This window comes from Camelus ferus, chromosome 15 (genome assembly GCF_009834535.1).
Source record: "Camelus ferus isolate YT-003-E chromosome 15, BCGSAC_Cfer_1.0, whole genome shotgun sequence".
In the NCBI taxonomy this organism is placed as follows: domain Eukaryota; kingdom Metazoa; phylum Chordata; class Mammalia; order Artiodactyla; family Camelidae; genus Camelus; species Camelus ferus.
In genome coordinates this window covers 34068602-34083763 of record NC_045710.1, presented here as the reverse complement: position 1 = coordinate 34083763, position 15162 = coordinate 34068602, and the positions used below count along the sequence as shown (strand labels likewise).

At 36.7% G+C, this 15162-nt stretch overlaps 1 protein-coding gene across 1 annotated transcript in view; it reads right to left on the bottom strand.

Moving 5' to 3' along the window:
- Positions 1-15162, bottom strand: part of MSH2 (mutS homolog 2) — an 82533-nt gene that overhangs the window by 49197 nt on the left and 18174 nt on the right. Inside the window, exon 7 of the mRNA XM_032497478.1 lies at positions 12023-12222. Coding sequence (XP_032353369.1) covers positions 12023-12222 — 200 coding nt within the window. The remainder of the gene's footprint in view (positions 1-12022; positions 12223-15162) is intronic.

Genomic DNA, 15162 nt, shown 5'->3' with positions numbered 1-15162 from the left:
TAATTTGCACTGAGCCCTTGTTGCAAATTTTCAACTGTTGTTTTTTTTTTTAAACTGGTTATGGTTTTAGTTAAAAATAACAGCTCTGAGATATAATTCATATACCAAACAATTCTCCATTTTAAAGTGTACAATTCAATGGCTTTTAGTATATTCACAGATTTGTGCAACTATCACCACATTCAATTTTTATACTCTGCCACAGCCCCCAAAAGAAACAAGGAACCCCGTATCCATTAGCAGTAATTTACTACTTCCCTCCAACCTCGCCACACCTCCAACCCTAGGTAACTACTAATGCACTTTCTTTATCTATAGATTTGCCTACTCTGGACATTTCATATAAATGGATCATATTATATTGTGACTGCCTTTTTTCACTTAGCATAATGTTTTCAAGGTTCACCCATGTTGTACCATGCATCAGTAGTTCATTACTTTTGACTGACAAATAATATCCCACTGTATGGATATGCCACATTTTATTTATTCATTTATCAACTGATGGGCATCATTGGGTTTGGATAAACTCCATTTTCCACTAGTTACCACAACCTAGAAAGCCATACATGATCTATCCTGGTCAAGTGAAGGTCCACAGATCTTGAATATAAGGTAGTACATTAACACAGAAGTAAAACCCAGCTTTATTTGTTCTAATGTTTAACTGGAATCTAGCATTTCTTCCATTATTAATGTAGGCAATAAACCACAGTAGTATTACCAGTACTTCTGTCTTTGTCATCAATTAAAATTCCAGATATATTTTCATATCATATTACAGTTTTTGGAAATAACTTTATCATCTAAACTCATTAGTTCAAAACTAAAGGAGTAAGACTTCACTCAGATCATGTTATTTAATGCATTAATAAAGAGGACATTTCTCAAGAATTTGTTTTATATTTTGATAAGAGTATTTCAATATAATTTGTTGCCTTTTTAACTCTATGTGTTTTATTTTTTGGATTCAAAAAGACTGTTCTGAGAAAAGGTTCACAGACTTTATTAGAAGCCAGAAGGGTCCACAGCACAAAAGAACCTCAGATCAGCTTCACTTCTCTGGTCTTACTTCCTAACACCTCCTTATTTTCTATCTCTACGTTTAACGACCCTAGTTTCCCTTCACCCCTTCAACAAGCCACGCTGTGAGCATTCACAGGACATGGCCCCACTAGCCTCCCCTAGATCTTAACAGCTGGCTCCTTATCATTCAAGATTCCCGAGACAGCAATTCCATAGAGGCCATCCTCGACCATTGTACTTAGTGTCTTCCTGGCTCCAGCCAAGTCACCGTGTCACATCAAAATATTATGTTTTCTTTATTGTACTTATCACTATTTGAAATTCTTGCTCATTTATTTGTTGTCTGTCTCCATCTACCCTTAAGAACAGGGACCTTATCTGCCATATCTACCAATGTACCTCCCAAAACAATGCCTGGCACAAAGTAGGCAACTGGTAACTGTATGTTGAACGAAAGACTTTATTATGGGAGTAAGAGACCAATGAAGCAATCAATCATTGGTCATTAGTTTTGATACACACAACACTCATCTAGCAAGGATACCAAAGATTGAACAGGGAAATAATTATTAGCTTCTTAAATGCATCAAAAGGGGGAGTATACTCAGCTCAGTGGTAGAGTGTGTGCTTGGCATGAACGAGGTCCTGGGTTCAATCCCCAGAACCTCCATTAAAAACAAATGCATAAATAAGTAAATCTAATCACCTCCCTTCCCCCCCAAAATAAATTAATGCACCAAAAGCTGAAGTGTCCAAGTAATCAAATCATTAAATAATTTCTCTAAGAACTCCAAATTCATTGTCAGTCCCTAAAGATTCATTCATAACTCCTTGAAGATTTCATTTTCAAGAATGCTGCTGTATACCCAAAGGAGAAAAGACAATCTCTTCAATAAACAATGCTGGGAAAATTGGATATTCACACATAAAAGAATTAAATTAGACCCTTTTCTTGCACCACTCACAAAAATTAACTCGAAATAAATTAACTTAAATTTCTTAAACCTGAAAACATGAAACTCCTAGAAGAAAACATGGGGGAAAAGCTCCGTGACACAGGTCTTGGCAATGATTTTTTTGGCTATAACACCCAAAGCACAATTAATAAAATTAAAAACAAACAAGCGGGACTACATCAAATCAAAAAGCTTCTACACAACAAAAGAAACGGTCAACAAAGTGAAAAGCCAACCTACGGAATGGGAGAAAATATTTGCAAATCATTTATCTGATAAGGAGCTAATATCCAAAATAAAGAACACAACTCAACAGCAAACAAAAACCAAAACAAAACCCTGATTAATCCAATTAAAAAATGAGCAGAAGACTTGAATAGACACTTTCCAAAGAAGATACATGAATGGCCAACAGGTACATGAAGAAATGCTCAACATTAGGGAAATGCAAATCAAAACCACAATGAAATAATGTCTCACGCCTACCAGAATGGCCATCATCAAAAAGACAAGATAACAAATGCTGGAGAAGATGTAGCAAAAAGAGAATACTTGAGCACTCTTGGTGGGATTGTAAACCGGTACAGCTACTATGGAATACAGCATGAAGGATCCTCAAAAAAGTATAACTAGAACTACCATACGATTCAACAATTTCACTCTTGGGAATATAGCCTAAGAAAACAGAAACACTAATTGGAAAAGATATCTGCACCCCCATGTTCATAGCAACATTATTTACAATAACCAAAATATGGGAAAAACCTAACTATCCACTGATGGAAAAAGGGACAAAGAAAATGTGGTATGCATAAGTATGTGTACACACCCCCACACAATGGTTTAAAAAAAATCCACAAGGAAATACTGCCATTTGCAGTAACATGAATGGACCTTGAGAGCACTATGCTAAATAAGTTAAAGACACATACTTTATGATCTCACTTATACGTGAAATCTTAAAACAAAACAAAACAAAAACCAACAATAAAAACAACCCATATATAATAGAGATCAGATTTGTGGCTAGGAGGGGAGGGAGACTAGAGGAGGATGGTCAAAAGGTACAAACTTCCAGTTACAAAATAAATAAGTACTAAGGATGTAATGCACAGCATGATGCCACTGCTGATTGATACATAATGAAAACTGTTAAGAGAGTAAGTAAATCCTAAGAGTTCTCATCACAAGGAAAAATAAAAAAAGAATGCTGCTGTGTGGCTCAGAAACCACTCAATAAGCACAAGAACTTACATTTCTATACAGCCTAAAGTATAATTTAATCACCATCAAACATTTCATCATCATTTACTATGATAAAAATTGTAACAAATTTCAGGATAAAATGAAAGCCCATAAGTCTATTGAGTAAGTAGTTCATTAAGATATACTCCTGGAATGATGCCCAGGCCACCTTCTAAGTGTATCAACACTAATTCTGGGACTTGTTTTCTCCGTCTTATCTATGTTCATGCCACTTAATCATAGATTGAAAGGAGAGTATCCTTAGTGAATTTAGAAAAGTTAATTTTCAAGTCACAAAAACACCAATGAAAACTACTTTGGCATGCGTACTGCCCCAAGATAAAATGTTGCCCTTTCTTGATATACTACTTTAGAATTTTCTTTTTATGACACCTATCACAATTATATTTTTGTGTGATTACCACCTGTCTAATATCTGTTTCCCTCACATGCAACAAGGGCAGAGACAAGACTGTTTTTGTGCCTTACCGTAACAGCCTCGGCAACTAGCAGCATCAGGAACACAGTAAGCACTCCAGGTGGACATCCTTGCTGTTTCTGCTTCTCCCTTTCTTCCCTAACAGCCTCCGGATACTAGTCCCTTGTTATGATGTAAGTAATGAATTGATCAACTTTTGTTAATATATTTTTATCACTACAGAGACTAAAGTAAAATAAAGAAAACTGCAGGCCTCCAGGATCTCTTAAATAGCAACAGCAAGACAAAGCACCTTGAACTCCTGGCACAGCTTTTCATTATTACTTTCCAGTACTTTCCAGTTTTATACTGCTTAATTGTCAGTTTCATTTCTGGCATGTTAATTCACACTCTCCCTCCTACATTAAGTAGCATCTTCTGATTCTCCCAAAAGAAGTTACTGAGGACCTACTACATGTCAGAAGCTGAGCTGGAATACTCATTCCTCAGGCACAAACTCTATGCTCTTGGGGATGGAGAGGTGACACCGCCATTATACAACTAATTACAAAGAAGCGTGGCAAGTATAATGATAGAGAAATACCAGCAGCTTTGGAAACACATAACTAGGGCAGAGGTGTACCCAAATGCAGGAACAAGGCAGACTTTCCCGAAGGAATGACTTTTAGGGTGAAAATCCAAAGATGAGAACAAAGCCAGGTGAGACACGAAGGGATAAATGTCTCCATCTAAAGGCACAGCACATACCAAGGCCATGGAGTGTACAGAATATGTAAGATCCAGTGGATGTTCAAGTTTACTTGAACAGATGTAAAAAACAAATGCAGTATGTTTTTTCAAATTATAGACCTTTCTCCATCATAAAGTTAACTCAGTAAATCTTGGCATTTTTTAATGAAATAAAATAGAAAATGCCAAAGTACACTGTAGTGTGGTTTCAGTTTTATACATTATTTCAGTTTATATTATCTATAATTTGTATGTATAGTTACACTATTTACAGTTTTTATGTATACAGTGTCTACATATTGTTAAAAATAAGACAACAGGCCCAAAATGGAGGCACTTATGCCAAGTTCCATGTCACCAAACCGAGGCTTACCCTAATTAGTTTCAGCTCTCCCAGAAATGAAATCTTAAACTGGTCAATCAGGAATTGCCTGATCAGCACCAGTCAGATAATCTGCCTAATAGACCCCTGCCATCCCCTAAAGGAAAGTAACCTTGTAATAACCAACCTGTTTTTTCTGTCAAGGATAATTTCCTTGTTTCTACCCACATTTGCCTACAAAAGTTACACTTTGTACAGTTCCTTTCCATCTCCTGGAGGGATGCTGCCCAATTCATGAATAATTGAATAAAGCCATAAGATCTTTAAAATTCACTCATGGGAAATCCTCATGTTGAATTTTGTTTTTTAACAGTGCATAAACACACCCATGGATATGCACTGAGTCAAATGAAAATGTGTATCTTACTGTGGGTCGTGGTTAAAAAATCTGAGAAACACTGGTACTAGGAGAGAAAGGATACTTTTTAAACAAGTTTACACTTTAACCCTAAAGGCAGTGAAAAACCCCTGAAGGGTTAATGACACATTTATATTCTTATTTATAAATATATTTATATACTGAGAAAGACAGTTGGCTGAAGCAAAGAGAATGAATTAGAGGGAGCCAAGTCAAGGGACAGCAAGAGCATTAGGAGGCTGACAGTAGTTCAGGTAAGAAATGATTACAGCCTTAACTAGGGTGCTAGCAAAGAGGATGAAAGGAGTCCAAGGAGAAGAATACATACTATGTGATGCCAAGAGGACTTGGTGACTGAGTGAATGCAATGAGGAAGAGCAAAGAGTCAAGGCTGATTCCCAAGGCAACTGGGTATAGATGATGGAGTCTTTATTGAGATAGAGAACACCAAAAGAGTTTGGAGAGAGGAATTCTGAGTAGACACTGAAACATAGGCTCATATGGGAAATCCTCAGTCAGAACTCCCATTCAGTGGCAGGTGGTCTGACCAGCAGTAGCCCACTTTATTAGTCAGACCATGACTTTCCAAGCTCACCAGAATATCAGCCACCATTCTGCCTCATTTATCTGTAAACTGCCAGACTCCTTTTGGCATCTGTGCTTGCCATGTCTGGTCTTATCCCCCATAGGAGGACACCAACATGCCACAGGTCCCCAACTCCCCACCACAAGAAGCCTTTCCTAGACCTGTGTCTGGCAAAGTTGAGGCTGCTGGTAAAACGGCGGCACCTAAATTATTGATAAATGCCTCTTCTCTCAAATCATTTATATTTTATTTAATATAATTGAGAAGTAACTGAAAATGGCTGGCAAATAATTAAGAAAAAGACAGTAAGACTTTCTAATCAGGTTAAATGAGCAATTCACAGGAAAATCAAAATGAACTATAGGATAGTTCTGGATGACAGATGCGAGGCAGCTCCCTGTAAGTGTCCTCCTGACACTAACTCAGGTCCAAGGCCTGGCACTAGTCACAAATCTGCTGAATCAGACCTTGCAAATAGTCTGTGACTGGGAAAATCAACCTAAAGACTAAATTAATTATAAAGTTAATATTAACACTCTTGTTCTATTAGATATTTTGGTAAATGGTAATAAAGACATGAGTTTCAATTAGCAAAGATTTAAAAATTTATTCTATGCCCATATTCCCTTGACTAATTTAACATAATTTCCTTATATTATTAATTCCAATCTAGAAGTTTTATTAAGTACAATTAAACTTAATCATGACCCTTTATATATATATTTACGAAATGGATTTTAAAACCCATGTAAGTGGAAGAAAGGCTGGCAAGATGCTGTTACTGAAAGTTTATAGTACTCACACAAATATGAGGCTGGAGCCAACAAATCACTAAATTAGCAAAGAAGCCAACAACAGAAGTGCAGGTGAATCATGGCAAAATGTCAAAATAATTTAATCACTCTGAATAACGATCTTCAACACAAAGCCACCTCCATTATTCCCTCACTGAAGTCAGCCACCCTATAGTTTTCGCCTCTTATCCTCCCACATCATCCTTGCCCTCTCCCTTTACTCACCTTCTCTTGTCAGATTCTCTGGTCACACCATCCCTTTTGTTAAGCACAGCCACTTGTCCCAGTTCTTTATTCGCAAGTAATACTTTCTCCGACAACACCTCTTGTTTTCTTTTATTACTATTGTTGTTTTGACAAAATAGTACTTTTCTTTCTCCTACGCAGACTTTTCCTTCTAATTTCCATGATTATTTATGAGTATCATTTTACACTCATACTAGTCCTCTGCGAGAATAGAAAATATATACCAGTCTCTGCCCTGGTTTCTGACACAGAGCTCCTGAATGCTAAGAGCACTAGGAGCATCTTTTGTTCTAAGAAGGTGACCCAAGGTGGGCTCCTGAATAGTTCCTGGATACAGGCTGGTCGCCTGAAAGACCAAGCCGTGATTAGGAGGAGCTAGAAATTTTCAGCTCCACACCCCATTCTCCAAGGAGGGGAGAGGGGCTCAAAATGGAGTTAATACTTGACCAAGCTTATGTGAGGAAGAGTCCATAAAATTCCAGTAGTTGTGGGGGGAGTTTTCAGGGAGCAAATACATCCACACCAGTTGGGTGACACACCCCAACTCCACAGGACAGAGACTCCCGTGCTCAGGACTCTCCCAGGCTCGTCCTAGTTATCTCTTCATCTGGCTGTTCATCTGTATCCTTTATCAATAAATTGGTAATGTATAAGTGTTTCCCTGAGTTCCATGAACTGCTTTAGCAAATTAATTAAACCCAAGGAGGGGGTCATTGGGACCTTGTCTATAACCAGTTGGGCAGAAGCACAGGTGATAACCTGGGCTTGAGACTAGTATCTTAAGTGTGTGTCTGTGGTGGTGGGGAGGTTGGAGGGTGCCAATCTTCTGGTACTGAGCCCTTAACCTGGGGGATCTGATGCTATCTCCAGGTAGATAGTGTCAGAATTGAGATAAACTGTAGAACACCCAGTTAGTGTCACAGAAAATCCCTTGGCATGGGGGAAAACCTCCACACATTTAGTGACCAGAGTAAAATGTTCCCATGAATAGTAAAGGAAACACACAGGAGAAAGACTCATAGGAAGAAAGGAAGACAGGTGGGAAACAGTTTTCCTTTACAGCCCCAACCTCCTAAGATTATTTTTCCTTCCTCTCACACATCACCTCTTATCAGCAATTTTCTCATCTTATCTTTTGATAGAGTGTAATTTAAATGTCTTCTTTCCTCTCTTCCCATGACTACTTTCTTCACTATCTTCAATCTTATCGTCAATGATAAAAGCTTTCACATTACAATTATATTCCAGGGCCAACGGTCATATTATCTCTGCATCTCTATCCTTCCAATCAAATGACCTTGCACCCAAATCCCACAAAACACTGCCAACAAAATATACCAACTAACCACTAAAATGTACTAACTAATCACCACAATAAAAAGAAACAGTGTCGATGAGGATGCAAAGAAATGTTCTTGTACATCTTGTGGCTGGAACTGTAAATTAGTAAAACCTTCCTGGAAAAGTTATTTGTCAATACATAATTATTTGTCATTAAAACGCAGACAAGAGGGCAAAAGTCTGGAAGGATTTAAAAAAAAATTAGCAGTGGTTTCTCTTCTAGAGTTAGACTGTGAGTTGACATTTTTACATTATGACTGTTACTATTAAAAAAAAAATGCACAGCCTGGCCCAGAAATTCTAGTTTTAGGAATTTATTAATAGAAAAATCACAAAATCGAAAAACCAGAGAGGTACACAAACCTTTAAAAGTTTATGCATAATTTCTTGGAACTTTAAAATAACAATAGATGCTAGCTAAAAATAAATTATACATTGTAAAGATTTTTAATATTTGTGAAGATTTATAAAGATTTTAATATTTGTAACAGTACTACTGTAAAATTAGTACTATTTTTATTAAATGTACAATTAGTACATTTTTATCCCACCAATACATACTACATTGTTGCATATTGCCCACTCTGTTATAATGCAACATATGCATTCCCCCTCAAAAAATCACAGCACTATGCAATACTGTGCAATAAAAATCAGTTTATGAGACAGAAGGGGTCCAGGCGTAACACTCAGAAACTGTGATCAGTGACACATTTAAAAAAAAGAATAGGATATACACCTGAAATTAACATAATATTGTAAATCAACTATACTTCAATTAAAAATGAAATAAAAATTGATAAAAAAATTTTAATGGATAGGAGCCTAATAAAACAGTTGTACAGTTTTATATATGTCAAATTAAATGGATAGGAAATACATAAATACTACAACAAATAATGCACTTTTATCTGGCAAAAGATGTGAAGTTTGCTCGTGGAGATGGATTTCCAATGGGTTACAGCTTCTGAGTTACTGTTAAATGGTGAGAGTTGTCTGAAATGGAGTGCAAAGTTGTAACACCAATGTGAATGAGTGTGGCTCCTAACACCACAGTGAACTGGGGTCACAGCAGATGTCTGAGGTACGTGTGTGTGTGTGTCTGTGTACATTTTGTGTATTGCTACACTGTTCAGTTCAGCTGGGTGCAATTTTCTGCATTCACTTAGTGATTCTCAAGAACAAAATGTGCACAAGCAACATAAAATGCACATTATGCTCAAACTGTTCCCTAATATATGAACCACACTGGAACAAGTCTTCATTGTCAAGGCAAATGTTATAGCAAAACAGACGGTAGATAATCTTGTTTAAAGATTGAAACAACATACACCAAAACATTAGTAATTATTACCTCTGGATGGCAGAATTACTACAAAGAATTTACCTTGCTTTTATAAACGGATAAAGATGAAATTTAAAGAAAATATCTCCACAATATAAAATCCAACCAGATCGTGTAGCTTTGTTGGCTAATGTTTAAAAAGTGCTACATTAGTAAAGCAGATTCGTTTGCAGAAATGGCAAATAAATTGGTTTTATATTCTTATCTTCCATTTAGGAAGTAACTAAGCAATCAGGTTAAAAAAAGGTGATTATTTTTAGACTAACTTACTATGTATTTTTACGCTATTTAAAGAGCAACAGAGATAAGCACAAGGTGCAATGGAAACCAGAGAAGGAAACATCTAACTGCATGAAGAGGGCAGAGGCGGCTTCATGGAAAGGGTGATATTTGAGCTCAATCTTAAAAACATTAGTAGGGGTTCATCATGGGGACAAGGCAGTAAAGGGTATTTAAGAAAAAGGGGAAACAAGGACAGAAGTATAAAAGAGCAAAGAGCAGTCTCGACATGGGAGCTGGTGTAGTGAAGAGAAGGGCAGGTGAGGGAGTGTAAGGGAAGCTGACTGAGAAGCAGTGGGCAGGCTGTGCCCAGGAATGCGGCTTCTTCTGGTAGGTTATGGGAAGCAAATTAATGTGTTCAGAACTGAAGGGGAGGAAATGACATGATCAAATTTGCTAAGAAAGATTACTATGGGTTCACTGCAGAGGATGCACAGACTAGGAGAGGGAAAATAGCACATGAAAGGTTTTTAAATATATTAAAACAGAAACGGATGATAATTTGGATATGGGCAGAAGGAATAGTTACATACCTCAGTATGACAGCTGTTACAATAAAATAATCTGGATTCTTAGAGGAATTGTTTTAAGCACTATCAGAAATTTGCCCAAAACTGCAGAATACTGTTGTTTTAGGGTTTGCCTCAAATTTTTCATTTTAAAAGACATGAGGAATAGGGGAGGCCAAAAGTCTATTTTTCAAATAGGTTTTTCTTACAGGAGAAAGATTTAAAATAAAGTGTTTAATTACTGAATGCAAATCTACTTTCTATACTGTTGCTGCCCTCTGCTGTCTCTGAATTTACTTTATTTTCATTTTTTCCAGGAATAACATTAAAATGTTAATCAAAGCTAAAAACATCACAAAATGGCAGCTCATATTCAATTCCCAGCAATATACCAATATATTTTTTTAAACTTTTAATGATTTTATGATTTTAAAGACAGTGCATTTGGTTTTTCTTCAATAAATTAGTCTTAGTTTTGGCTTTCTCCATGAAATCAGTAGGCTAACGAGCTATGCTGAACTCTGAAAACTGCCATTCTATTGTTTTTTTTTTTTTAAACTCAAGAGAGGCACATGAAAAGATGCTCAACATCATTTATATTTTGTTATGTTATGTATTAGACATATAACTTTATAGTTACTAAAATACTTGTTATAGAAACCTTATTTTCACTTAGAGCTAAAAGCTATGCTTGTAAGGGAAAGTTGATTTTATATCCATCAATACAATGTTGATTAACTAATATGTGACTTTGCTTACTTCACTCTAGTAACTTCATGCTGACTTCAACTGTTAGCATCAACACCCTTCATCTTAACTTTCTTTCATAGGTGGGCTGGAAAGGTTAATTCCAGCAGGCCCGGAATTAGCCTGCACTGTTTTCTTAAAGTCCCTGCATGACAATGACCCCTGGGTCAAGACATGAAACATACCAATTGTGTTACTGTGTAATGGCTAGTCCGAGGAGACTCAAGGTGGCTCATTCAGCTTACCAGCAGCACTGTTCGTGATTGATGATTCCCTGGTCTCAGGGAGGCCCCAAGAGGACTCTGCTATAGAAGTTAGTTACAGAACAGGAATACACCCATAAGATTAGCAAAATATTAAAAAGCCCAGCAAGACTGTTCCAAGGTGTTCTACACACATTAGTGGTCCTTGACCTGAGTAAGTGCACCTCAACAAGGACCTTTCAACAGGAACCTGTATCTGATCTCCCTGGCCCACTTACTGTGACAGCTTTTGGCTGTGATGCATTATCCTTACTTTTTAGTGCTGCTGCTAAACTGTATCCTTTTCCTATAATAAACCATTCTTTTATAAGCAATGTCATTTTGGGTCCTGTGAGTCTTCTTAAGCAATCAAACTCTGTTCAACTGACGCTGTTAGTGCAATAGACCTATTAATAGACCCAGTAACCCAACACTCATTTCTGAAAAGCAAAAACTGTAAACTATCTCATGACTCCTGGCTTCTGCCATGCAGCTAGAGGTCAATCCAAACCTGTTACTAGAAAAACTTAAAGAAGAGTCACCAAAACAGCAAGGTCCCAGTGTAAAGCACAGGGAACTAACTATACTCAACACCTTGTAATAGCCTATAATGAAAAAGAATATGAAAAGGAACATATATGTATAACTAAATCACTATGCTGTATATCAGAAATTAACACAACATTGTAAACTGACTATATTGCAAATAAAAAAAAAGTCACCAAACCAACTTCTAAGGACAGTACATTTGCCAAGTATACTGAGAGTGAACGAAAACAAAAACAAAATCATTGTTACCTTCATATTTTTCCAGAGCCTGAATAACATTAGGGAGTTGATTTATACCCTGATAGAGTCGATAACAATCTTGTAAGTTTGCAGCCTGTCTTTGAAATTTCTTGGCAAGTCGGTTAAGATCTGGAAATCGACGAAGTAAATCTTCTTGTAAACTCTGCCTCAATTCTGCATCTTCTACAAAAGCTTCCACTAAATTTAATCTGAAATAAATTATACTAGAATTAGTCTTAAATATTTTAGTATAAAATTAAAATTTGTCAACTAGATGCCTGTCTCAAATAAATGAACTCAAAAATTCCATGTGAGAAGCTTGAATCTATTTTGAAATGTTGACTTTTTGTAGAGGAAGGAAAAGTTCCAAAACTCTGTGATGTAAGCAGTTTCTAATTAGTTAATAACAAAATTAACTCAATTTGTTAATATACAATACCAAAATATACTCAGATATACTCAATTTTATTTGCCTTTCATCAAACCAACATTTCTGAAATAGAGGAATCTCATTATTGAGAGATTGTTGATACTGACACATCATTGAACATGTAAACAATGATCTTTAATGAAAACAATTACAATTCAAGAATGTTGCTAATTGCTAGTTCCAATACTAATTCTATTAGAAGGTCCTATAAATTTTCAAAATGCATTCTAAAATTACCTCATGATACGTATGAAGCCAAAATTTCCTAATTAAAAACTGAAATAAATTTATTTCTTCCCAAAGTCGATAAATAAAATCTCAGCTTGTTTCAAGAACTGTAAAACATGCAGCTCATACTGCTTTTGTACTTTATTGGAGTCAGTGGCTTTGATTTTTTTCCCTTGTAATCCACAGCAAGAAATATGCTTTTACATCATAACCTAGCACACGCATGCACAGATATTGTAGAGGGCAAAATACACCACTTCAAAACATGTCGCTTAAGTGTCCATAAGGACTACTATAGTCCTTAAAGACTATTTTTAGCTGAGAACAATTGAGAAGCAGCAGAAAGGAGGAAAGCTCTTTGCCTTCTCCCTATTTGCCTAAAAGCAGAACAGAAATTTACAGAAGTGTCCCCGCTTCTTCCTTTACCAGGAAGGACAAAAATTAATCTCAACTTTAAACCCTTATCAGCCTGGAGATGGTACCAGGGGAACCTACATAATAGGTTACTAACTTGCCTTTATCCACCATTAATTTCCCATATTTTTGCCTTCCCACAGTTTGTAGCGCCTTTTCCTCAAAGTCCTTTTCCTTTGTCTTGTCTCTTCTCTGAAAATTTATTGTTCCTTTGCTACAATGCTACATAAGCCCAAGTTCTAACCAACCCTGGAGCCACTCATCCCTGAGTGCTCCCCCATGCGTATGCATAAACTTGTTTGTTTTTTTCTCTTGTCAATCTGTCTTTTGTCAGTCCAATTCATAGGGCCACAGTCAGAGAACTAGGAGAGTGGTAGAAAAAAGAAATTTTCCTCCCCAACAACATATAATTAAAATTTCACAGCATAATATTTAACTCTTACTATATATGATACTCTTATTTATACTCTACTGTATTTAACTTTTCAAAAATGCTACAGTACTTTCCCAACCCACCACAGGGTCACAACATGCAGTCTTGAAAAACTATGTTGTAGATGGTACTGAAGTAACAGCTGACAGGTAAATTTATACAGTCAAAGGTAGGGGAGATGGCTATGGGCACAGCAGATGACCCTAAGTTCAGAAGGCTATCAGAACAACTATTTTCCTTGTATTTGTGAACTATATGAGCAGTAAATCAACTCTCAAATTACAGAGAAACAGGAAATGGAAACAAATCAGCTTTCTAAATTTATTCACTATTTACATCAGCATTTACAATTCCTGCATCATCAAAATGTTCATCCAGCATGTCATATGAAGGGGAAAATATACTGCCCCTAGAGTAATCATATAATGAACCCATTTTTCAACCTTGGCAATACTGACATTTAGGTTAGATAATTCTTTGCTGTGAGGGGATGTTCTGTGCTGCTTAACAGCATCCTTGAATTCTACCCATTATACTCTTTCCCAAGTAACAACCCAGAATGTCTCCAGACACTGCCAAATATCCTGTGGAAGGTGGGGGAGGAGGGCTGCCCCAGGCTGAGAACCACTGGTTTCAAGGAACTTGAATAAAAATTCATTTGTCAAAAGAAAAAAATAAGTAAAACTCTATAGAATGTTAAGGTAATATCTAGGCAGTTGGCAGTAGATTTATTTGTTGTAGTAAATGCCAAATTAGTGGGAAAGTAATCTGCTACCAAGCTTATATTATGAACCAGTCACTGGGGCTATAAACAAACTTGGAGTGTAATTCAGGCACTTAACTGCTCCAGAGAAGATTTCTATGGCTTGTACTCCAGATTTAAAATACAAAACAAAACAAAGCTGAGCAATGGATGTAGCCAAATCACACAATACAACAAAGCACATTTAGACCTTCTAAGCTAAGCCTGTGGCTCTAACTGGGCTTCTCCAAGCTTGATCCAAGATCAGTGCATCAAAATCCCTTGGAGGCAGAAAGTACAGAATCCCTGGGGCTGGGGCCCAGCTGTGACACTGTAAGGAGCTTCTCAAGTGGTTCCTCTGCACAGAACAGTCTGAAAAAAGTTTAAGTCCTAACAATCACAAGAAATCCCTAAGTTCCCACGATAAAGCAGGAAGAGAGGTTTAAGTGGGAGAGGAAAAGGATGAAAGAATCCTAATGCTGGCTGACCTACCTCCTCATCTTTTTCTCTTCTTTTCCTAAAACTCCTGTATCCTAAAGCCACTCTCAGTAAATGGTAAGAATCCACAGAGAAGGCATTTCTGATCAAGAATTTCCAAGGAGGGAGGGTATAGCTCAGTGGCAGAGTGCATGCTTAGCATGCATGAGGTCCTGGGTTCAATTCTCAGTAACTTCATTAAAAAAAAAAATCAAAAAACTCCCTATGCCAAACCAGAGAATGAATCATAAACAATCAACACAATTCAAGAGCATAACTTTCCAGTAAAAATATTAAGAAAAACAAGAAGGGAATGAAAAAGCTTCTAAATCACACAGCACAAGGCAAGACACACAGCCCCCCCTCTTTGGTCTGGATATCATTAAAGGTCTAATAAATTGCTACTTTCACAACTCTATTCAATA